Genomic DNA, 26,920 nt, shown 5'->3' with positions numbered 1-26,920 from the left:
GATCGCTCAGGTTAGGGCCACAGTTAGGGGTGGGGCAGGGACGTTGGATCTAGGGGAATGCCTGAGACTGTGTGGGTCTTGCCTGTCCCTGCATTCCTCGAAGAGCTGCAGCTTTTCAGGGTTCCAAACAGGCGACCAAAGTGCGCAAGTAAACCCGGAGCTCATCTTAATCACTGACTTCTTGCCCCCTTTCTTTTAGCTGCCCAGCTCTTCCGTGGCACCCTTTCAGGTACCCTCGCCCAATCACGACTAAACCCCGGAGAAGTGGAATCTCCACACAGGTTTCCGTGGGTCTAGCAGGGGCCTGGGCATGCTCAGTAGGCTACGTGGTTCTCTGGTTCTCTCTCTCTCTCTCTCTCTCTCTCTCTCTCTCTCTTTCTGGGGTAGGGTGGGTGGTGACAAGTTAGAAGCTCTTGCGGCAGGTCCCCGCCTCCAGGATCGGGCTTCCCCTGCAAAGGGACGAAGCGGAGGTATAAACACCTCGCACCGCAGCGTCCCGACCTGGAAGGGCTGTGCCCGCGGGCCCAGCCCACCAGGATCTCTGCCTGAGGACGGCCCGCCGCTCTCCATGGTACTGCGGAGAGCTCAGCTCCGCCCTTCTCTTTCAGAAGGACAGCACCCGGCGTCACGTAACCCAGCCTTCTCAGGCTCCACCACCGCCTCCTCCTTCCCAGCTCTTTCCCTCTCTTCCTCCTCCTCCTGCTCCCCTCCGTTGCCTGTTCTCCCCTCCCGCACTCCTGGAGATAGACGCTCAAGCCTGACGCCTCTGAAAAGGCAGCGGCAGTCGCCTTATCCACAGACCTCAGGAAATTCGCTTTGACCGATGCATGCTTCAGGCTCTGGGTCGAGCTAAGGGGAATAACCGGGCAGGTAAAGAAGCTCAATTTGGGTTGGGGGAGGGGATGGGGCGAGGCAAGCTGGAGAAGGATATATTTCCCCCTTGTAACTGAGCCAGGAGCTGCCACAAATGCACAAGGAAGGATGGGTGGTGGGAGGGTGGAGGAGTATAGATCTTCGTTGTTTTGCATGAAGCTTTTTAAATAGATGGCAAGAAGATGAGATGGTGGAACTAGGATAGTAACTTAAAGGCTGAATGCAGTGATTTATTAGCAAAAGAAAGAAAACAGACAAGTTAGAAACCAAAGCAATAAAATATATCTGTATGTACATCTTTATTTCCCTTCCCCATCAGCCCCATGCTGTGCCTATCCTTAATTTGTGCAGTTGACTCCAGGCTCCAAGAAACTGCACTGGTATTAGAGATGGAGCTTGGAGACTGGGCGGGAAAGCCAGGGAGAATTTGGGTGTGCATTGGTATTAAGAGACTTTGCAAAAGCGAGGGGGTGGGGGGGAAAGGCACTTCTAAAAATTATCCCAAAGATTTCAGGTTCTTGGTGATGGTATATATTGAAGGATGCATGGAAAGATATGTGTGCATGTGTGTGTGTGTATGTGTATATGTGTGTGTGTGTGTGTGTGTGTGTGTGTGTTATAAACATATTAAAATAAATGCAGCTGCAGTGGACGAGCATACTGTATCGATCCTTCCAGTGGCTTGGGAATGAATTTGATTCTAGAAATGAAAGAAAAGATTAATGACGCTGTTAGTCTGCTTTTGAATTAGAGCGCTTCTTCCTTTGGCTGCAGTAAGGTTGTTTTTCAGATCCTTTTATTTCATCCTCTAATTTGTGAACTCACCAGGTTTTTCCGGCACCTAGAGAGAATCCTCTTTCTCCATATAAATACAGATACTCTTCACACACAATGAGCTTCCTCTAAGAACTGGGAGAGTCAGTTGACCTCCCTGTGGTAAGAATATGTATGTGTTTCCCCCCTCTCCTCCATTCCTTAAAAAATTGTCAAGGTATGCATTAGTGGAGGAGGGAAGGAGAGAGGAGTGAAGAAAGGTTTTGTGATCTATGTGATATTAATTAATAAAATAATCAGCTCCAATCCAGTCTCTCTCTCTCTCTCTCTCCCCCCCCCCCTCACACACACACACACACACACACACACACACACAAAGATTTTCTAACACATAAGCTTCAGGATGGTTTCAAAGCACTACTCTTGATCTTGAAATTTCAGATTTATTTTGCAAAATGACTGAAAAATTGGCAGATGTCCGAGTCCACTTAAAAATGAGAGTATATTGAATAATATGCTATCTTAGGATGATTTTTAAGAGCACCTTTCTTTGGGGTTGGCACAGGAGTAGGCAAGATATGGCTGGTGATTGCTGATGGTGTGGAATGTATCAGCCATAATAAATAAGTAACTGAGATGGTTATTTCTTTTTTATTTCTACTGGCCAATGTGTATGTGTCTATATGTGCTGTGTTGTCCGTGTGTGTGTGTGTGTGTGTGTGTGTGTGTGTGTGTGTGTGTTGAAAAAGAGAGAACCACTCATCAATTTCATCTGGGGAGGAACTTGAAGTGGGATCCCCTAGCTTGGTGGCTCTCAGCTGACACCTGTAGGGATTGCTCTGTACTGAAGAGAAATGCTCTTAGCTCCCTCCATGGAGGAGCAGCAGCACAATGCGGTGCCATAAATTACTGCTAGTTTCAGCTTGTAGGGGAAAAAAGTGTTAATTGCATAGTGAGCTTCTGTGTCCAGGCAATAAATGTGTGTGCGTGTGTGCCTGTGCGTGTGTGTGCAGGGGGTGGGGTGGTATAGTGGGAAATGTTGAGGGAAATGCTTGCGTTTGCTTGACATGACCAGATGAACCATTTGTGGTTTTTTTCTTTCTCTTTTCTTTTTCTTTCTTTCTCTTTTCTTTTTCTTTCTTTCTTTCTTTCTTTCTTTCTTTCTTTCTTTCTTTCTTTCTTTCTGTCAAAATGTAAGAGTAATGTTCTTTTGGCAAAAAACAAACAAACAAACAAACAAGGCTTAAAAGCAACTCACTACTTACGATTTCTGCACCATTTCAGGAAACTGTCAGATTAGGGTTGGATAAAGAGGTGATTTTATAGTGAGTGATTCAAAGACATGATTTCATATTCTAGCATCCTGGAGCCACAGCAGCTAAGGTGTCACACATGCCAACTGCTGTTCTGACCACACAAATTCTAAGAGCTGACAGCCAGATAAGGACTCAAAGGGGAGTAAGGATCACTACACTGTTTGGCAAAATATTAAATACTTTACCCATCTTTAGAGGAGTTAATGTCATGGCAAGTGAGACATAAATGCTGCCCAAAATAGATATGACTCCAGTTACATGTTTTCTCTTAGAACAGATTATTCTTTTAATAAAAGGAAAATACTTGTCTGAAATTGAAAAGACACCCCCAAGAAACCATCAATGTTCTTTCTTTGAAAAACCTAAAATGGTAGGAATGTTATACAAATTCAAGCCAGTCGCAGTTTGATCTGTTTTGCCTGTTGTAAAATCTGTATTAACTGAGATTTGAATAGGATGTATTTTTATTGTCCATGTTATCAGTGCATGTTATAAGCAGAAGCCCTTAAAGGGGCCTCTTTTGCTCCCCTTGTCATATTTAAAAAAAATAAACTTTCTCAGAAAAAGTAAAAGATAACCATAAACAAATCTGTATAAAATCCTAAGAGGGTTACCTATTAACAGTTATAAAAAACTATAAGGGCATAATGGCTGATTGTAAAAGTGCAATATTAACTATTGGGAGACATCAGGTCTTCCTTGTAGATCAGGACAAATACGCCCCTTCCAATAAGGTTAACTCTGGCTTCCTAATGGCTCTAGTTATATACCTGGTTTCTGAACTGAATGATGATTTATATGATACTATAAATGACTTTAGAACTTAATTTTTATTTTAATTCTCTGCAGATTTTCTGGGTCCTTATAAAAAGACAAAACCAAAATGCATCACCAACACACAACCAATTGATATGCTGGCATCTTAATTTGGCCTCGCAGAGGCAGAGAGAAAAGAAGAGGAGCTGTTGTGACATCTAACAGCTTCTGGCTATTTCACAGCTTCAGGGTTTGAACCCTACCGTTGGGGAGGGAAAAAGAGAAGCAAAATCCAGCCTGTGAGGCCATGCACAAGGAATTCTGCATTGGCTACAGGGGTGCTGGTGGTCCATGATATGACAGAAGAAACAGGCCTTTGAAGCCACTCAGGGGTTAAGTGGTGCCGTAAAGAGGCAAGGAACCCTTTTCTCCCTTCTGGTTTGGGACATCACATCTGGAGGACACTCGAGGTACTCACAAGTATCCAAGGATCCTGGCTTATTGCTGACTTCTTGTACTTCTCTGACAAGTATTTGCTTCTTAACGGACTCTGTTTCCCTTTTGCCCAGTACCACTGATGGTACCTCGCAGATGATAGTATTCGAGGAGTGAAGCATCTGTTGACACCACCGATGCCCTTGAACTAGGTCATCGGACTCAAATGGATAAGTGACTTCCCTTGACCTTCTGTTAACGCCGTTTCCAGAACGTTGCTTCCAAAGTGTATCCTCCCTTTGGACTGGAAGATCTGCTGCTGCCCTGTACCACTGAGGTCTACGTTTTCCAGTTGGGAGGGGACTACAGGGAGAGAGGGAGGGGTTGCTGGAAGAAGAAGAAAAAAAAAAGAGGTAGATAAAGGAGGGCGCATCCCTCCCACTCCTGCCCATCCCCTTACCCTACTTGTTTCCAGACCCTTATTTCTACGTCACGGTGTCCAGGACCATTTTGACCCTGTCGGCCCCGGCACCCCCCCGCCGCACCCCAGCCCCGAGCATGGGGACGGCGCTTCTCCAGCGCGGGGGCTGCTTTCTCCTGTGCCTCTCGCTGCTGCTCCTGGGCTGCTGGGCAGAGCTGGGCAGCGGGCTCGAGTTCCCGGGCGCTGAGGGCCAGTGGACACGCTTCCCCAAGTGGAACGCCTGCTGCGAGAGCGAGATGAGCTTCCAGCTCAAGACTCGCAGCGCCCGTGGTCTCGTGCTCTACTTCGACGACGAGGGCTTCTGCGACTTCCTGGAGCTCATCCTGACGCGCGGCGGCCGCCTGCAGCTCAGCTTCTCCATCTTCTGCGCAGAGCCCGCCACGCTCCTGGCCGACACGCCGGTCAACGACGGCGCCTGGCACAACGTGCGTATCCGCCGCCAGTTCCGCAACACCACGCTCTTCATCGACCAGGTGGAGGCCAAGTGGGTGGAAGTCAAGTCGAAGCGCAGGGACATGACCGTGTTCAGCGGCCTCTTTGTCGGGGGGCTGCCCCCGGAACTGCGCGCTGCGGCGCTCAAGCTGACGCTGGCCTCGGTGCGGGAGCGAGAGCCCTTTAAAGGGTGGATCCGTGACGTGAGGGTCAACTCCTCCCAGGCCCTGCCAGTGGACAGCGGCGAGGTGAAGCTGGACGACGAGCCGCCCAACAGTGGCGGGGGGAGCCCTTGCGAGGCTGGCGAGGAGGGCGAGGGCGGGGTGTGCCTCAACGGAGGCGTGTGCTCGGTGGTTGACGACCAGGCGGTGTGCGACTGTTCGAGAACCGGCTTCCGCGGCAAGGACTGCAGCCAAGGTAAGGCCCGACGCCTGACCCACCGGGGGCCTCGGCCTGGGCAGGGCGCGGGGAGGCAGGGCGAGGCAGGCGGGGCCGGCTGGTGCATGGGGTCTTCCTTCTCTGGACAGTGTGTTGCAGCTAGTTTGCAAGGTGAAGACCTGTTTGTGGCCTCTCGGCCTTATCTCCTCCCACAGCTCCTCCTTTGGCATCCTCTTAATGGTTTTTAAGCAGACCCATTTCCAGGTTCAGATTCCTCCTGGGAACCCTTTGTGCCAGCCCCACTTCCTTCCAAGTGGCAAGTACAAGGACCTCTCCTCTTCAGACTCCTCGGGTTGTTAGGCTGCTCCCCATCTTCAGAGGGCCATGGCCCACCTGAATGACCGCTGTGCTTTCCTCTACCACCTCTAAGTCTGTAATACGCAGATGTTCCCCATAAGATGCAGACAAGCATCTACAAGATTGGGCACACGTTTGGTGAAGAATGAAGTGCAGGGGTGGTTCAGTATGGTTGAAATCTCCACGTTTGTTATTCATGGTAAAGGACAGGGGGAACAGGATTCGTAGGGACTGCTTTGCCTTTTATAAGGAAAATGTAAAGTCCTGCTCCTGGTTGTGGAAAAATGGGGCAGTGGGAGGGGGCACATGTGAAAATTGTTTTGATTAGAAGGAGGAGGGTTCTTGGAATTAATGTGAATTTCTGCGGTTATGTCCACGTCCAACATTTGTCAGTTTAGGAAAAATTATGTGATTTCTCTGGTTTCTTGAAGTGCGAGACAGGTCAGCTAATATTTAGAAATGTTAGAAATTAAATAACGTATTTCTCAATTAGCAGATGCCTTGGGAAGATAAATAGCACAGAAATTTAGATGTTGTTGGACTGGGAGGCTTCTGTAGGCTAATAAAATAGGGAATGCATATGAAGGATTGCAAGAGATTTCCTGAGTATATTTAGCTAATGATATTTATCTGAGGCCAGGCTGTAATTTCTGTTGTTTTTAAGGATTGAAACAGTGCAGAGTTAAACACACACACACACACACACACACACACACACACTCACACACAAAAACCATACTTGAGTTTTATTTTCTCCCTTTCATAAATAAAATTCAGTCATTAATGTGTGTCCAATGTTGCTACATGACAATGACCAAGGAAAAATATTTTATAAATACCGAAAAACCTATGAGCAGAAAGTGACTGATATGCAAAAGATAAAACATGGATTTATTTGTGGCTGAGCAGGAGAGATGTCAGGGTTTAAAGTAGATAGCTAATGGGTCAAATCAAGACAGTCAACACATGGATAAATGACATGTATGACTGAAGTTGTTTTTAAAAAGATTACTAAATCTGATTTAGCTGTAAGGACAAAAGCTTTATGTGTGGCTGTGTTTTACTGTATAATGTCCCCTGTTTTTTTGTTTTGTTTTTTGTTTTTTTTGCTGATACCAATAAGAGGATGTTAGTCCTTGTAAATCTTATTAGACTTGGCAGTTCTCTCTCATTTGACTTTAAGAGAAATGAAGACTTGGTAAAATTTATGATAGTTTAAAGGGAGTACTTAGAAAGAAAAAAGCTGGTCATTAGAGAAAGAAGAGTTCTGTAGCCTTCATGGGTTTAAGGGGAAAAACATGTAAAGGGTTATTTTATTATTCTCTGCCTTCATGAAGGTTCCCCCCCGCCCCCATTATATTTTGGCTAAGTAATTGTAGAAGACTATGTATTCTATGGCCTATACTGCACTTCAGCTTGGCCAGTAAATTTCCATGGATTTAACACCAGGCTTTATAGTTAGGTTTTACCAAATAAAGCCTAATTTTATTTATTACAAAAATAAAACAGTACATGTTTTTCCTCTCCCAAATCTCATTTAATTGTAAATCTTGAATGAAATGGCTACATATGATGATTTGCTTTATGATGATTTGAAGTTCCATACATCTGCACTGATTAATAGAAATAAATTTTGAAAAATGAACACTATTTTATGGGAATATTGCTCTAAGTATCCTAATGTCACTTTAAAATACAGAGCAGGCAGTTTAATGAAGGACACTTGAGATATAACTTCCTTCCTTAAATTAGGAAACAAATATGACACAATGACAGCTTGTTCTGTGTGGGAGGGTGTTTTAAATTAAATTTTTTATTTTTTTGTGCATTTTAAATGTAGGGAACCAGGGATCATGCATAATCAGGAACACTTAAGAGTGGAGAAAGCATGGCAAAAGTAATATGTTGAAGAGAAGCAGAATTAGATGTTTCTGAAATGCATTTTATTTTGCCAATGGATAGCTTTCCATAACAGGAAGAATTTAGAATTACCAAGATACATAATTGATCAGTCTAGTACCTGATGCATAAGGTAGTTCAATTCAGAAAAGAAAAATCCGTCAGGATGGTTCTGGAGCATTGATTCGTTTTGAAAATTTGATCTGGAAACAGAGTGCAAAGATCACCTCTAATCATGAAAGGAAAACAAAAGGCTGGATTCTTCTGATTATCACAGAAATGAGAGATGGAGTGATAAAGGCAGAGTTGATCAGCCCAGGAGGATTGGCTCCATTTTGTGTATTTTCTCTATTTCATGTGTGTCAAGTGACTATTAAATAATTAATTGAGAATGGATGCCTCTCTGAACACCAATCATGTATTGATGGCTAGGGATAGATGGTTTCTATTCAGATGAAGTATAAGCAAAACCCTGCCTCTAGCCAGTATTTACACTGATTGCCACATTCTTTTTAAAAACTAATTTAGAAGCAAATCCACATTCATTATAGAAAATTTAGGAAAAAAAATTAACAGCCAACATTAAATAAGATTCAAATTACATCTAGTTCTGACTAAATTTCTCTATTAACTTAATATTTAGTATCATTTGGTTGACTTCATATTAAAAATACAGTAAGAACTACTAAAAAGACAATGATAATATTCTTTCTCTCCTTTTTTTTCTGGCCCAGAATGTGTTGCCACAACTTCTGTATCTATGGTTTTCTAGAATATTTTTATTTAATGAGCTCTGTTTCATCCTTACTCTACTTTATTCAGGCCTAGCAAGTTTTATATATTTATTTATGTAGCAATGGAAGGAGAACACAAGAAAGGTTATGTGTCATGACCAGGTTAGTGGCAGAGCCTGCTGAGGAGTACAGGCACTTGTATTCTAGAGCCTTGTATTCTCTTCTCTGCTCAATAAGATTTCCATTTTATTATGATTGATTTTTTTTTTTTAGGTTCAGGCATTATTCAGGAGGAAAAAAAAATATATATATATATATATAAATGGCTGATAGAACAGAACTAACTTATGCATCACTTATGTTCTTTGACCCTGAAAGTCAGCCTCAGAACTCAACTATCCAAGAATGTCATCTTTCTTGAATGATGGATGCTTATGGGGTACATAGCTTTTTCGGTGAACCATACTCATCTAAGTGCCCCAGGACCATTATTATTTAATAAGTTTCTGCTTAAAAGGACTAATAGTTTCTTAGCAGCTTAAAAGAATTAGTGAATTCCATGGCTATCCAGCTTAAAAATGAGAATAAAAGGCTGATCAATGAGAAGTGAAGTTATCCTTTTTTTATGACTTTCAGGTTTCATGTATTTTAGGGTCATTTTTATTAAAAATTTCATACTAGACTGTGAGTGTCCCTTTTATTTACTTTCCCTATTTAAATGGTCATGAACACATACACCTTATGATGGCTATTTACTATAAATTACTAAACATGGCAGTGTGATAGATGTCATTTAATAAAGTCCCTTCTTTCTAAGACTTTACTAATGTTACCAGAGAGACAGCCATATTCACTCAGTCATTTCTACATTCATTTCTTTATTCAACAAATACTGATTGAAAGCTTTGTATGTGCCTGAGTAGTAGGCTCTGGGAATAATATGATCAATAAACTCTCAGAAACAGCTCCCACGTTCCTAGATTTAGCATTCCAATGAGGAGACACAGTTATTAAAAAAAAAAAAAAGTAAATGGAGACTTAAAATGGCAGTATGTATTTTGGAGGACAGGTACATGATATTCTGAGAACTTAAAATAGTGTGAACTCACCTATCAAAGAAGGTTTCCTTGAGGATTGATGTTTAAAATCTGAGAGATGAGAAGGGATTAGCCAGAGTAATAATACTAGGTACAAAAGCCTGCTATAGGAAGTGTTGTGGCATATTCAAACAACTTAGAGAATGCCCTTGAGGATGGAGCTTTTATAGAGAGGAGTGGGGCCAGGTCTTTCAGGGCCTTCTAGATCATATCAAGCAAGGATTTGAATCTTTATGGTAAAAGTGATGGAAAAACAATGGAAGGGGTTAGTGTGGAAGGTGGGCAGGAGGGTGCCATTATCAAATTTATATTTCAAAATGTCACTCTGGCTACAGTGTAGAGAACACATTGATAGGGGGCCAGGGAAAAAAGAGAAAATATTACTTTCTGTTTGTCAGTCCACAAAATTTCTTTAAGCACCCACTCTAAGCTGGAGACTGAACTAGGGGGACATGGGGAAAAACAAGGTTCTTTCTTTAAGGAACTTAGAATCTTTGTGAGTTTTGTTAAGCATAGAAATCTAAGGCCATTCATTGTTAAGAATTCTTGTTTCTATCTGCAAGAAGTATTTGAACACTTTCTGTGGATTATCATGAAGATGATATCCTCAGATAAACCCACCAAGTCTATAGACTTGGAGCGCATTGGCAATGTTATACTTTGTTGTACCCTCCAAGAACCTTGTTCAATATGCTTTTCTTGTGATGGTATATATCGGTTGATTAATTCTAGGCTTTCAATATTTCAACTGCTGCAATAAAGAAAAATATTACGTAGGTACTTAATTTTTTAATTCTAATTGAGAATTTTTATTATAATTAAGCAAGCCTTTAACACAAATGCATTTGTAAAAACTTGCACCCTCCACATAAACTAATACATTTATTCATCTCAATCCTATACTTAAATAGTGATGTTTACTATATTTACTCCAGTATATAGATATAGGTATTTAATGGACTTATCCTTTTATGATTTGTCTTTGAGGCTCTCCTATAAGTTAAAATTATTTACATGTATCTGCAAAGAAGCTAGATACTATATTTGAGCTTAAAAGCTCAAGTAAGATATTCTTGTAGTTATTGTAAACATATTTTAGCATACATTTACATATATGCCAGTGAAATCATGTTCCAGCTTTGGATACCATTAAATGAAATGTGATAATAAATTTATAAAAAACAAAACAAAACAACTCCTGATTTACTACAGGAAGGACTAACACTATACAATATTTATGCTATTGTTAGCTATATTGTGAGACTACCTGAAGCTACTGTGGTTCCTGAAAAGTCATTGACCACGTTTTATCTTCCTTTCTCAGTAAACATTTAGTGGCCACATTGCTTGCAGGGTTAACTCCTATAAATGATCATAGAAAATTAAGTCCCAGAGATATTTGGATTTTATTTTATTCTGGAGATAATAAAGCTACTGTTAGAAGTTTCTATGCAAACTGTACTTTCAAGAAGTGTATAAGTGATTATGACATAATTCAGAATAAATCATTTTTGTATTCTAAAAGTTTTGAGTTTGTTATGCAAAATAATATTATGCAAAACCTATATACTTTTTTCCCTTGTGTACTTATGTATAATTTTATGGCACAGTCCCTTTTCTATTAATCGAAACTTAGGAATGGGTAAATTTCTCGGTCTTTGATAAATAATAAGTCTTAAATGTTCCAGTTAGGTTTTAGATACAAAAAGTCTTTTGGTTAGTTGTATCGGAGCTCTTCAAAAATTGCATGGCTTTTTTTTTCTCTTGTGCATGGATTCTATGTGTTCCTACTTGGATATGGGAATGGGTGTGGTGCTCTCTCATAATCTTTTCCTGCCATGTTATATACACAATGTGTGTAAACAGAATGTGGCATGTCATCTGAAAAACTAAATTCTAACTAAATTCTAGATGTGGCATTGCCTCTAAATCACTGCTACAGATAGGGTAAGGTCACTGATGTTCTTTGTTTCAATTTTCAAGATTGTAAATTGAGAAACACAAAATCAGACAACTAATACATTTGAGCTTCTGCTAACCTATTTCAGGGTGTGAGTAGTTAATAGATATAAACTCCTGGAAAAATGTGAACATTTGAAAGAAATCTCTAACGGCAGCAGCATAGATGGCCCTAAAATTTTGTGAATGTTACTAGTGAAATGTTAAACATGTTTCTGTAAATCTATGTTGGGGTCATTTTAAATGAAGTTTAGATCATTCATACTCAATAGTGTGTATAAGATGTGGTAGTTTTCTTATTACACACTGACATGTTAGTACAGACAAGCTGAGTAAAGAAGACAATGGTTCCTTTGTTCCTTCTGTGTAAAAATCTAAACAAATGAAATAAACAATTTAAGGCAGCAACTAAGTGGGTGTATATTATGATTCTATTTATATGAAATTCAAAACAGACACAATTAAACTCTGGTGATAGAGTTCAGAATTTGTGTTACCTTTCGGCAATATGGACTAAAAGATGGCACAGTGGAGCCTTTCACATGATCTGCTTGGTGTTTACATGGATATATATATTTGTAAAGATTCACTGAACTATACACTTAAGCTTTACATATATGAGGTATCTACACGTAAGAAACTTTATGTATGTTCTATCTCAATTTAAAAAATTTCTTTAACTTATGAAAAGAATGATGCTAAATGAATACACACAATGTGTACATATTCATACCCTAAATACATGTAAGAATGTACTTAGGAAGGTTTTCTCAATGGAAATCCATATTTTAGAATGGTAGGCAAAAGGTTCAAATATTTGTAACATAAATCCAAAGAACATTCTGGAAAGCAAGTGTATATACATCTCAATACATTTAAGGGTAATGTGAGTATTCTGTTTTAAACCTCGGTACACCCTTTAACTTGTTTCCAATTTTTTGTACCTTTATAATAGAAACACATACATAAAACAATAAACCATTCCTATTTTATATTTGCAAAAGTTAAGCAAAAGTTAAGCAAAAGTCCTACCAACATATTCAAGCAATCTCAGTTTTCCATTTAGGACAGCTCAACTACTGGAATTTTAAGTAATTGGATGATGAGTATGTTGTAAGGGTTCAATAAATATTTGAATGAGTGTTTGGATGTTGGAAAAAACATTTCCAGTCTAATCATAACTCATATAATTAATCTAAATCTACAAATATACATGATTTCTTCCCCCAAAATATTAGGCATCAAATTTTTTCAAAAGGTGTACTAGATGTCCCTCCTTTCTTGGTGCCATAAGCACCTCTTGGGTTTGAATACAATTTGAAATTATTGTAACTACTATTTCATGTTTACTGAGTGAAAAGCTTCGTACAGTGTGCTTTGTCCATCTTAACCTTATTTATTACTACAACATCCTACTTGATAGGTTTTATAAAATTCCCATTTTATAGAGGAGAAAATTGTGGATTGGCGAAGCTACCTTGCCAAAATCCCATAGCTTAATGACAGAGCTGAAATTTGAATCCGGGTGTGTCCACTACCCCAGCAGGCAACTCTCTCCATTATATGACATAACCTGTGTGTTTCACTTAACAGACAGCTAATGGCCACTGGGAATTTGTTTATGAGTTGTCAGCTTGCTGCTGATATGAATGCCTGACTTGTAATAAAGCTTTCAGAATTGGAGATCATGGAAGACCCTTAAATTTAGTGCCATTTCCTAATATCATGATAATAAAGAAACAAAATAGCTTGTCAGAATTCATCACACTCTGTTTCTATAACACTTGCTTATTTTCAGCTTTTGTTGACCTTCTATTAATATTATGCTTAATGGGTTGATTCTACTTTAATGTAGCTACAAATAAAGCCTCTGTATATTGAACCTAAAGAACTAAATTAATCTGAAGAAGTACATTTAACTATTCTTTTAAAATTTTTTTAAAGTTTATTCATTTTTGAGAGATGGATAGAGACAGAGTATGAGTGTGGGAGGGGCAGACAGAGAGGGAGACACAGAATCTGAAGCAGGCTCCAGTCTCTGAGCTGTCAGCACAGAACCTGATGCAGAGCTTGAACTCACAAGCCGGGAGTCAGATCATGACCTGAGCTGAAGTCGGACACCTAACCAACTGAGCCACCCCGACACTCCATGAAGTGCATTTAATTCTTAATATTTTGAATGAAAATACTTAGGTTTCACAAAACAGGCAACACAAAATTTATATCCATCTCAGAATCTGGGAGATAACATTATTGAAATTATAAAAATTCATGGTGATTTAGCATAAATAGAAAGATCTGTCCCCATCCCAAAGGTAGCCACTTAGAGTTGTTGAGTTAGAACATGGTTCTACTGAAGCTATAGATGATGATACACTGGGCACTTAATTGAAATTACATAATAGAGTGTAGTATCTCTTTTTGGATAAGTAAGTTTGACTTCCCAACACATCGCCTAAAATTGAATTCAGGAACAGTTCTTAGAGTTAGAAAGATGTATTCCCTATGCTATTTCTGGTATATATGAGAAACTATTATTGGAAGGAAGTAGGAGGAGAACAAGTCTGACCTGGCAAGCCAAAGTGCTGACCTGGACTCTTGTCTGGTAACTTGCGCTCAAAACTGTCTGGACTGTAATTAGAAATACACTGACGCCACATTGTAGAACCGAGTGCTACTTCAATAGCACTTTCTTAGATTGGTTCCCAGGAGGGATCTGGTGGTCCAAAAGTTAAAGGAAGAACTGCCAAGAGGAACAGTTGCTTCACAAGTGCCCTAACATGAGGAGGGGCTTTCTATATTTAATTATAGACATAATGAATTCTGTGTGGATGACATTCCACAACAGAAACAACATTGATCACAGTGTAGAAGCTGCTATTGGTGGTGACCTAACAATACCGGGCCTTTTATGTGGAACCAGCTAAGCTTACGTGTTAGTCAGACATTGCTAGATTCAGCAGAATGAACTTCCCCAGTCCAACAGAGGCAAGGAAATTAAAGACTCATGTTTTTCTTCTAAGTAATGATGTCTCCCTATAATTAAGCGTGCCTGGACTCTCCTTAGGGAAATAGCTGGCATGGTAGCAAATAACTATAGCTGCCGTATGGAAGATACTACTTCTCAGCTTAAACCATTTATCTGAATGCAACGTTGATTTATTTCAGCAAATAATGGGATTATTTATTAAAAATTATTACATATGATACTTAAGGTACTAAATGTTTAATTTATACAATTGAAAACTTAAATATAGAAAGGGGTACATTATATTTCATGACCCAAATGCACAAGTAAATGTTTAACAGGATACATTTATGAACCCGTATTTTAAAAATTGCATCAACTTCCTGTGACATAAAGTATTGATTTTTAAATAAAAATTTTTTAAATAATGAAACATGTATTTTTGAGAAATAAATGTGTATGTGTGTATGTAGATAAACACAGAAAGATATAAAAATATGACATAAATAAGAACATTATATAATGTAAGCAGAAGAGGATATTTTTAAGTCTTAGAAATCCTGTTAAGGGGTGCCTGGGTGACTCAGTTGGGGTTAAGCATCCAACTTCGGCTCAGGTCATGATCTCACAGTTTGTGAGTTTGAGCCCCACATCAGGCTCTGTGCTGACAGCTCATAGCCTGGAGCCTGCTTTGGATTCTGTGTCTCCCTCTCTCTCTGCCCCTCCCCTGTTCATGCTCTGTTCTCTCTGCCTCTCAATAAATAAACGTTAAAAAAAAGAAAAATATACATACATACATATATATATATATATGTATGTATGTATATATGTATATACATATGCATATATATGTATATATATATATATACACACACACATATATATACACATATAAATCATGTTAAAATAAATTTTTACAAATATATATTTGTTAAACATGTCATAAAAATAAAATGTCTTTATGATTTAAAGTAGTCTATGTAATATATATTTTTTTCTACACAAGACCTTAGGAACTTGAAAATTCTATGCTTATAGTAAGACAAATGACTTTCTGTGATCAGGTATGGGATTAGAGATTTTGAAGTTTGTGCAAAATAGCATTTTCATATTATTGATTGACAGCATCTCAACTATGCCTGGGGGTTGTATGAAAATCTAACTGTAGTAAATCTTGCTCTCAGATTTCTCTGACAGTTACCAAGATTAATTTGCTTTGATGGAACTTTAGCTATTATTATTAAATAATAATATTTATTTATAGGAATGAGCCACAATATGTTCAAACACATGGAGAACAATAAACTAATATTAATAATGACTTCTTTAAAACTTCAATCCGTAAGAAAAATAGAGGGTTAAACTTATTTAATGAGCTCCTAATGAGTTCAGAATAAGCCAAGACCACCACAGGGATATTTTGAAACAGCCACTTTTAAAATCAAAAATATCTCTCAAATCTCTTTTACCAGAGTAGTTGGAGAATCTATAAGAATTTTTCTTAATATTTAAATGAGTCATGTACAAGTTTCAGAACATGCCCTCTTGGTCACTTTCTATCATTACATGAAAATTTTGGGATTCATACATCATTAATTTTCCTTCCTGTGGCCCCTTAAACTTTTGCTTAGATATGAATGGTAGAGTTAAAATAATATGGCTTTTCTATTTCGATCACAACTTATATATTTTTTGGCTACAAAAAGCATTTGAAGTTGTTTTTCATTGTTACTAGTTTTTGTTTTTCTTTTCACTTGAATTTCATCCATTGTTTACTCTTTTCTCTACATTGATTTCCTTCATAAAGCACAGGCAGAGGTAGAGCTTCAGAATTAGGGTAATTCTTCATCTGGGAATGGCACTCCTCTATGGCTGTTAGCTGAGAACTGTGCACTCTCCCAGAAGTCATTAGAAATAAAGAATGATGGGCACCTCTCCTTCCCATAGACCTAAGATGTTATCCATCCTGGACAAAGTCCTTGTTTGTATGACACAGAAAATGCTGTGTTTTATCCTAAATAGAGGCAATAAAGATTTGGATTGGGGCCAAATATATAATCCTGGAGTGTCATCTGCCCACAAGGGATAGAGGATGGAAGGATGATGAGGCCTCAGGGAAGCTGCTGAGCTTGGGATGTGTAATAATTGAGAAAATGAGACCTGAGACTGAAAGAGGAACAGAGATAGGAGAAAAGAAGATGAGTGGGGGGAAAGTAAGTGTTGGAGAAGGCTGGGAGAGAGAGACAGAGAACGAACAGGATTTGAAACAATCAGAACCCTGAGAACTGATGAATTAAAATAAGAAAAATCACATCCAGTTAGTGAAGGAGGGGACTAGAACATGAATTTTTTGACTTCTATCCCTGAGATTGAGCTGGAGAGCTAGGAGGAAGAAAAAGACAAGGACAAATTCATTATTGTCTAACAATTAGTCGCATAAAATATAATCATTCTTTAGCTCTGGGTTCTGGCAGTATGTCATTGGACTTTGTCCTACTGACTAGCAATAGTAGCAACAGCAATAGCAAAATCTTGCATTACTCCTACCCTGTGCCAGACACTGTTTTGAGCTCTTTACACATACTAATTCATTTAATCCTCCCACAACCCTATAAAGTAGGTGCTATTTGCCCCAATTCACAACTGAGAAAACTGAGGCACAGAGAGAATTTTAAAATTATTCAGTTTAGGGACACCTGGGTGGCTCAGTCTTTTGAGCGTCTTAGTCTTGATATGGGTTCAGGTTGTGATCTTACGGTTTGTGAGATTGGGCCCCACATCTGGCTCTGTGCTGACAGTGAGAAGCATGCTTGGGATTCTCTCTCCCTCTCTTCTCTCTCCTTCTCTGCCCCTCTCCTGCTCTCTCTCTCTCTCACTAAAAAAATAAATAAACATTAAACAAAATTACTCTGTTCACACTCTAAGAAATTGCAGAGGTGGCATTCATATCAAGGCCATGTGACCTCCTGAGGCCATGCCCTGAACTTGTAATTCCTTCTTTTTTTAAATAATAACTGAATGTATATCCTCCGCACAAATGAGAATCTTCCTTGTGTTTAAATGATGCCTGTATAAACTAATGCAATTTCATTTTCTCTCCCTCTCAGTATTCCATGTAAGTGTTTAATAACTTTTCCTGGGCAGAATTTCTTTTTTAAATTTAATGAAAATCTTTCTCTGCTGACATAAATTAATTTCTTCTTGTTAGGTCCTCAGTGGAAATAAAATCCATGTAGTCAATATCCCCTTGAATTATCTTTATCTGCTTAAGAGAAAGAGTGCTGTCTTCACTGAGCTAAAAGTGTTTTAGATCCCTCTCCTGTGAAACTGATCTGACATTCAGCCTCCTTGTTCTAATAGCTACTTGCTTTATTTATTTTACTTGCTATCACCTCGACTCACTAATGTGCTCCCCAGGGTTAGTTCCCCAAACCTGTGACAGTCCTCTTCCATTCATCACAGCAGCTGTATTGCTATACTTTCAGTGACTCCCTAACCTTTCCTCTTGCTTCTGTCTGACTTGCTAATTTCCCATTATCTTGGAAATGGTATGGGCAGAGGCTTTTAAAGTCCTTAGTAGGTGGTTGTTACTTGGCAGTTAAAAAAAAAAATGTCTGTTGCTAGTGTCTGTACATCAGGCAGTCTAGAATTGTGTAAAGGGAAGTGTCTTGATAGCATTGCATTTGTAAGCAGGAAAAGTAGGCCAGAAAAATATGAGCTGACAAACAGAAAAAAGAACTTGGACTAAGCTGGCAGTGGGAGTCTGGTCCACAGAGGACTAAACAATGGAAATGGATTAGAACAAGAGTGTGTTGATTTAGGCCTAAGGAAGGAGAAAACAGCATTTGCTTGTAATTCGAGTATAAATGTGAGAACAGACTGGCAGAAGTGGTGGGTGAGTCTCTATTTCTGGAGATCCTTAACAATAGCTTAGATACACAACTGCCAGTTTTAAATTGCTTAGGATTTCCCTTTTCCTGGTCAGAGGCCTGGACTAAATGAACTTTAGAATACATATTCAGCTCTTAGTTATGTAAATAATCAAACTTTTTGGAAAACTTTTAACATACAAATCTCTCAAAATAGGAGATGGAAATAACCTAAAACAACCCCCGCCCCCCCCCCCCCCCGCCAAAAGAAAATAACTCCAAACTATCCACAGGAAAAAAAAAAAGGGAAAAAAAAGCAGCCCCAAAGCTATTTTAAAAGTATCTGAAGTTATAACTCACTGATGCATTGGGATAAAATATGGCACCAACTCCCACAGAGCACTTGGTTCATGAATTACTTTCCCAATTGTCTTAAATTGCTGTCGTTGCACGTAGATGTCCCTGGAAGACACTCTGGGCAGGCATGCTTGTGTTTGCCCTAAGTCAGTTGCCCTTGTCCTCTTTACATAGTGGATTGCCCCAGTTTCATGTTTCCTTGAACGTGTTGGAGCTCGAGTTACAGCTGCTGCCTATATATCAACTCACTCCACACTTCCACTTGTTCATTGTGCTGTCCCTAGGGTATCCTCCCCAAAGTGAACCCACCCCACCAGGGGTGGTGCTCCTGCCCTGCTGCCCAAGTGTAGCATACTTAAGTGATGTCCCTCCTGTATCTATACTTTTATATCCTGTGTCATTTGCTTTTGCTCTGGGAAACATAGCTTTGGATGAAAGGAGTTTTGGCACTGGTGTGAATTCTTCCTGGATAAGAATGGGATGAAAGGCTGAAAAATTTTTTTTTTCATTTCAAAATAAAGAAAATAAAACCAAAGCAACTACCCACCTTAAAAACACTTATTTATGGGTAGTCTGTAATGTGCATGGTTTCTTGGTACAACAGGTTACACAACCTGTTTGTTGTGTAACTTCATCTTTGACTCCTATGTTTTTTGCTCATTCGTGAATCCATTCATAATTCCCAAACCACTAAGAAGCTGTCATACACATGATGAGACATTAGCACCTATGTAATTGTTCACCTCTGTGTACTCAGTGCTCTTCAAGACAAAATTTAGCAGCACAAATGAAAGTGTTGAAATCTAACACAAATATAAAAAAAAAATCAGGGATCAAAAACACAAATAAAACTATTAATCACAGTGTATGAAGACCTATAGTAGGGTGCACATGTCTACCATTTAGTGCTATTATTGATTATCCTCCACTGTAGTAAAAATGAGCCTTGCTTTATGAAAAATCTACACATGGTGGTATGCCTATGAAGAGTGACAAACCTATGAATCCTTTTAAAAAATTACAGTTATTGGATTGTTTCACATTTTCAATCAAGTTCCCATAATTTCAGGGGCACCTGGGTGGCTCAGTTGGTTGAGCATCCAACTTCGGCTCAGATCATGATCTCACAGTTGGTGAGTTGGAGCCCCACACCGTCTTGCTGCTCTCAGCACAGAGCCTGCTTCGGACCCTCCATCCTCCTCTCTCTGTGCCCCTCCTGGATATGAGTGCACACACACTATCTCTCTCTCAAAAATGAATAAACGTTAAAAAAATTTAAAAGTTCTTGTAGTTTCAAATTACCCTGATCACTGGATTTTTCCATATCAAAAGAAAACACTTTGTGGTGAGTCATTAGATAGTTAAAACAATGGGTAGAAAAAGCATCAGGTTAACAAATACTTATTTTGGCATAAACCGAACACAAGGAAAGTCAGGAAACTTGGTATTTTTTCTTTTGGTGAAACACTATGTTTTGTTCAACCACAGGTCTAAGAATTGAAAGGGAAAGAAATCACGCTCTAGTGGAGTAGGCTGGCAGATACATGCATGATTGCATACATTTGTGGCACGAATGCAATAAATGCTGTCACAGATATGAGTAGTGCTATTAGAAGCCAGAAAATAATGGGGCTAATCATGTGCTTTCAGTGACCACGTTCACTTGATTCTACTGATATGCTTGCTATTTCAGTCCTCTGTATTTACTCATCAAGATTGTTGTTATCCTCTCTTTACCACTTCTCCTAATCCCAGGCAGTATTCTACATTTCCCCACCCAAAGCCATTCTGCCCTACTGCTCGGATGATCCTTTAAAAATAACATTTCTCCTTTGGTTTAAGGATTAAGGAGAAAGCACACATTCTTAAGAATGGCAAGCAAGTACTTTAAGTCTGTGTCTGATCTTCTGGCTCATTTCTTACCACATTATTCCAACAGAAGCCTTATGATCTAAGCCAGCATTGTTTGTATTATGAATAATTATTGCATTTGCATGTCTTAAGGCCCTTTCTACTGCTATTCTCTTTGTACCTAAAGGCTCTGTCCATTCTCTACTGTGTAAAGTTTCAACCATCTTTCATGACCCATCTAAAAGATCTTTCTGAAGTCCTCTGTGGTGTTCTTCCCTGGCCCTCCTACAGAGCAAATGTTGGCTTTGTGTAGCTCTTTGTTCACATAGTATTGCACTCAATACATTTTATTATAGTTATTTAACATCCCACTGTATTTCTTCATGTGATTCTAAGTCCCCAGGGGAACATCTATGCTTGTATTTATTACCCTGTTATATAAGTAAGAGCGAGTAGACCGGCCCATAGTAGGAACTCAATGAAATGTTAGTAAATTTAATCAAGTTCAAGATTATAAGAAGAAAATATTAAATATAATGGTCAGAAGAAAAAAATAAGCAATTTTTTAAAAGAGAAATACAAAAAGCCAATACATGTAAGAAAAAGAGGCTTGAACTCAATAACAAATAAAGCAAAATAAATTAAAATGAGGTATTCTTGCTTAGTTGATTGAAATTAGAGACCATGATGTATAAAGTGTTGATAGAGATGTAGCAGTTACATGCACTCTTATGCTCTTGCATATCTTTGGTTGGAGTGTAAGTTACTACAGCTGTTTTTAGGGACAGTTTAACAGTAATTATGAGAATCTCAAATGTGTACATCTTTTAACATGGCAGTTCCCCTTCTAGGAAATTTTTTTAACAGAAATACCTGAACAAGACTCACAAATGTATCATTACTGATACATGTTGCAGTTTTCTGTAATGGTGAAAACAATGGTGAACATGGAATCAATTCTACTATTTATTAACATATAAATAGCTAACAAAACCATGGTAGACCCATACACAACTTCTCACAACATAACATAAATGATATATATGTTTATAAACTGGTATGAAATATGTTAAAGCATATTGTTGAATGAACATAATCAAATTGGAAACACACTCATGTATATATATACACAAAGATTGTGTGTATATATATTTATGTAAAAAATGTAAATAACGTGTAATGATCCCATGTTTTACTTTCTTCAGAGAGGGAGAAAAGAAAAATCTATTTAAATTACTAACAGATAAATATATTTGCAAGTACTCCAACCAGATTTGCAGGGTGCCTGTGTGGCCCAGTTGGTTAAACATCCCACTGTTGATTTCAGCCCAGGTCATGATCTCATGGTTAATGAGATCAAGCCCCAAGTCAGGCTCTGCTCTGACAGCACAGAACCTGCTTGGGATTCTCTCTCTCCCTTTCTAGAGGTCTAGAGGTCTCTTCTCCCTACCCCACTTGTGTGTGTGCACACTTTCTCTCAAAATAAATAAGCATTTAGAAAAAAAAAAACAGATTAGCAAAGGAAATTTGTAACTCTCCATCTTGAGATATTTTCAATGTAATTTTGAAATGTCAAATTAATAGTCCACTTCAGAAGATCAGATTCATTACATGACTTAACCAAGGATTTGTATTATAATTCTAGATTGAGCATTCTGTTATAGAAAGAAAAACAGAATGTTCCTGTTTTCAGAATAAAATATGACACTGACCTGTCGGGATATATTCTGACAGAATATCATAAAATAAGAGAATTATAGAATTAAAATCCCATATAAGTCCAAAGATTGATTGATTATTTATTTATTTATCTTGTACCCTTTTGTCAGGTTGAATGATCATTCTTCTGGCATTTAACAGAAGGATCCTAATAAGGTACAGGGTCTGGAAGCAGATATAATATTTCTTCTCAGTAGTGATTTCTGTTAATGTTCCATTTACAAAATCTCCACCTGCCCTCACCTTCTCCAATCCCAAATTAGAGAGATGGCTGAAAAAATCAGTGCTGTGTCTCATATTGGTTTCATCATCAGGTGTATTATCATTCTTGTAATGTCTCTTCTTCCTAATAGAACTCCTAGTAACATCTGAGAAGTTCCAAATGACTGACAAGGCTTTCCTGCTTTACTTCATACACATGTATGTTATCAATAATTACTTAGTTGACTCTTTAATTTGTCTAAATTTGTGCAGGCATAATGGAAACTGACAATGCAATTTTCCATTGAAAATCGTAAATGGATGACTAAGCTGAGCAATTCACCTCCTTTCTATTCCTTTTGTACAGATATCTTATGCTACACCAGGATGCTTATACTTTGAAAATAGCTCATCTATATTCATTCACCCATGCATATAAATTGATTTGCATGCTCATTTTGCAGTTTCCAAATATGCATTTGTTGCATAAAGTTTTTCATATCTAACCCAAAATGGCTCTTTTACCTCTTCCTCAAAGATTTAGCTGGTATGAGCCAACTATCCACGCTATTCAGGTGCATGCACAGCTGGATTTCTGTAGAAAATGCTAAAAGTCTGTAGAGGAAAGGCTTAGATCTTTCCACTGGCTACATTTCTAACTCAGATCTAGCCTTTATGGGTCACCTCCTTGAAATTATTCAGGGCAAGATTTGAATTAAGTGGCAAGAATTTATGCAGACTATCCAGATTATTTACCAAGTCATGATTTCATACATATTTAATTTTATTATTTTATTTATTTTACTTTATTTTAAAATTTTATTTATTTTGAGAAAGAGACAAAGTGTGTGTGCAATGGGAGAGGGATATAGAGAGAGGAGGGGAGAGAGGGAATCCAAGCAGATCCAAGCAGGATCTATCTATACCACTGTAGAGCCCCATGCAAGGCTACATCCCAGGACTGTGAGATCATGACCTGAGCTGAGATCAAGAGTCCAACACTTAACTGACTGAACTACCCAGGCACCCCACCAATTCATGATTTCAATAGGAACTAAAGATATTCAATAGAATGATTAATTGATGGATTGTATTTTTTTTTTTTTTTGCTTTCCCAACAATTAGCTATGCCTTATTGAATGTTGGTTTCCTTCATTTTATATCTCTGATTTTTCCAGTTGAAACAAAACAAAAACCCAAACACAAACCACAGTTAAAAGAATAATGTGAATTACCTCCACAAAAAATCCTAATATTTTTATTAAATTAAAGGTAATCTCTTGAAAAATATAAATATCCAAGTGTAACGTTTTTTTTAATGTCTAACAAAATGTTTTGTTTCCATGACTGTTTATAAAGAGTTAAAATACTTGAGGTCCTGAGAGGCTAAGTTGTTTGAGCGTCTAACTCTTGATTTCCCCTCAGATTATCATCTCACAGTCATGAGATCAAGCCCCATGTTTGAATGTGGAGCATGCTTGGGATTCTTTGTCTTTCTTCTTCTGCTCCACTTCCCTGCATGAGCTCGTTCCCTCTCTCTCTCTCTCAAAAAACCAAAAAAAAACGAAAAACAAAGGGCTAAAATACTTCAAGTTGTGAAATTGTCATTATTCTAATGGCTTTTAGTGTTTACCGATAATGTTTATACATAATTTAAAATTACGTGTAGGATACCCAGGTGGCTTAGTAGGTTAAGTTGTCGACTCTTGATTTCGGCTCAGGTCATGATCTCATGGCTGGTGAGATGGAGTCTGGCACAGGGCTCTGTTCTGACAGCTTGGAACCTGCTTGGAATTCTCTCTCTCTCCTTCTCTCTCTGCCTCTACCCTTCTCTCTCTCTCTCTCTCAAAATAAATAAACATTTTTTAAAAATCATATTTATTGGGGTGCGTGGGTGGCTCAGTCGGTTGAGCGACTGACTTTGCTTCAGGTCATGATCTCACAGTTTGTGAGTTCGAGCCCTGCATTGGGCTCTGTGTGGACAGCTCAGAGCCTGAAGCCTGCTTCGGATTCCGTGTCTCCCTCTCTCTCTGCCCCTCCCCCACTAATGCTCCGTCTCTGTCTCAGAAATAAACAAACATTAAAAAAATTAAAAATAAATAAATAAAAATCCTATTTATTAAAAAATAAATACGTAAAATTATATGGTATACAAAGCGAAGTTAATAATATATTTTTAAAATGCCTTGAGTAACAGGAAGAGAAGGGATTGGTATTTACTGATCGTCTACTATATACCAGTATCATCAATTTGATATATATTATCTCATATAACTCTCACCACTACAATTATATTTGTTTAATTATTTTCATTTAGGGAGAGGATTTGAACATAGGCTTAATTTGCCTCTATAACCCTAGGCTTTCTCCCCTGTGTCTCCATGGTCAACACTCACAACTTTAGGATAGCTTGTGTGGACCTTGTGGAGTCACATATACAAATGATCAAGAATCAATCTCCTCTTTTTAGAAAGCATAATAGCATCTGAGATACTCTTAAACTTTGAGAATGTTCCTTTTATTTGGAATTTGCTTTTAGCCAATTTGACTTCCATATTTTTCTTTTTACCTCATCTATTTTATGTATAGATGAATGCATTTCCCAACTAAATGGTGTATTGCTGGTAATGACCAAGAAGAAACTTCTAGGTATATTTCCCAAAGACTTTACAGGAAGACTGTAGGCAAACCTCAACATACATACGAAGTCCCTTGTTTTCAGCTCTCATTTTCTTCATCTATTCATTAGTGTGTTCCTGGTTCTGTCTTTTCCTTCTACTCTGTGAAAGAGTGATAATTTTTTCCAGTCTGTCTTTCTCTTTTAAGGCTATAAGACTATATATAAGGCTTTAAGGCTATATATAAGGCTTTTTAAGGATTGTGATTTTTTTCCATAATATTTTGGCTTATTTTTCATCATAAAACATTCAAGCAGTGCACCTACTAAGAAGAGAATTATTGAAAGAAAGAAAATATCTCAGAGAATTGTATTTTCCTAACCTCTGCTGACTATGTGTGGATTGGTTAAATTTTAGCTAAATATATTTTATGGTGATATTTTATTTCAAAATTTACCCAGTTTAAGAAATGAACATTCATGTAAAAATGCATTCCTGAAAATGTTTATTTAACCAGTATTACTCTTTTCTCCTTTCAAAACTGCCAGTTGTCAGTAATTTCACAAACATAAAGAAATTATAATAATATGTAACACATACAAAAAAGGATATAGGTAAAACTACGTTCTTAAGGGTGTAGTGGTTAATTGTATATTTTTCATGCTTTTCCCAAACCCTTAACAACTTCCAGGTAACCTAATTTGACTTTGCATTTATTTCATAAATTACTCAGTATATTCCTGGTGTGCCTGTTGTGTCACCAAAACTTCTGTAAATAATTAAGAAATTATAGTGCAATACATTTTGTCCCTCCTTAGATTCCAAAACCCATAAATGGGTATTGCACCAGTTTTTCTTTGGGCAATAATTTTTTCTTTGTCTTCTATATATGCATTCCAGAAGTATATCAGAAAATTCTAAGTTTTACTAATCCTTTGATAACTATCTGAAACATATGTCCAATTACATATCAAAACAAAGATAATTTATTACAAAATGGAACTCTGAAGTAAAAATGGATCAATAACTATAGCTCATTACAGTGTCTAAGGTGGTAATTGATGCACCGGAGAGAAATTTTTAAACAGTTACGACATTTTAAATAATATTTAAAGGCATTGGGCTTAGGTGCTAGGGGTATATTTCTGGTTAGATGCGCCTGGTCACTCCTTTTATGGAATATATAGAATATAAATTCTATACAGACATATATAAGGTCAGAATACAATATAGAATAATCACCACTAATGATAAAGTATAGAAAACTCAGACCTAGGTACAGAAGGCCTCCCAAAGGTAGGATAAGACAGCTGAGGTGAGACTTGAATCTGACTAAGAATTAACTAAGAGAACAGAAGGGGAGAGAAAAAAAGGGCATGCAAGAAGAGACTGTGCCTCATTTGAAGAGCTGAAAATTGTTTTAGAATTCATGGTACAGAGAGGAAAAAATGGTGAAAGTGCCTTAATGCACGCTACAAAGTAAGCTGTGCAAATCTTATAAGCTCTGTTAAGGGGCATGCAACTTACCTTTTGACTAGACAGTAGAGATAAGAACAGGAAATAATATAAGATTATAATTTTAGAAAGACTGCTGTGACTACAATAGTAGATCTTGGGTGGAAAGCAGAACTGGAAATAAATGACTGTGCACCCACCCATATGAAGGTCTGTGACTGCCAATAGATGAGCACATGTTTGGAGGAGTGTAAACTTCCACTGTATCTAGAAATGCAATGAAAAGTATAGATTTGTTCTTGAGAAATAAGGGGAGGCCTAGAATTGAGTGGTTAGGATATGGGTAGACTAATTGTTGAGCTGAGATGGAAAGAATGAGAAATGGAAATGA

At 38.1% G+C, this 26,920-nt stretch overlaps 1 protein-coding gene across 20 annotated transcripts in view; it reads left to right on the top strand.

Moving 5' to 3' along the window:
- Window positions 1-430: 430 nt before the first annotated feature.
- NRXN1 (neurexin 1) overlaps window positions 431-26,920 on the top strand; it is a 1,129,526-nt gene continuing 1,103,036 nt past the window's right edge. For 6 of the 20 annotated variants that reach the window (XM_019419355.2, XM_019418982.2, XM_019419269.2 and 3 more), the window contains exons 1-2: window positions 433-870; window positions 3,813-5,484. In XM_019419355.2, coding sequence (XP_019274900.1) covers window positions 4,713-5,484 — 772 coding nt within the window. In that variant the 5' untranslated portion in view covers window positions 433-870; window positions 3,813-4,712. Of the gene's footprint in view, window positions 871-3,812; window positions 5,485-26,920 lie in introns of all 20 variants that reach the window. The other 14 variants (XM_053890675.1, XM_053890679.1, XM_053890684.1 and 11 more) reach the window with 3 other exon arrangements.

This window comes from Panthera pardus, unplaced genomic scaffold, assembly GCF_024362965.1.
Source record: "Panthera pardus isolate Hobbes unplaced genomic scaffold, ASM2436296v1 HiC_scaffold_25, whole genome shotgun sequence".
In the NCBI taxonomy this organism is placed as follows: domain Eukaryota; kingdom Metazoa; phylum Chordata; class Mammalia; order Carnivora; family Felidae; genus Panthera; species Panthera pardus.
The sequence above is the reverse complement of the archived record's forward strand: the minus strand, read 5'-3'. Positions and strand labels throughout refer to the sequence as shown.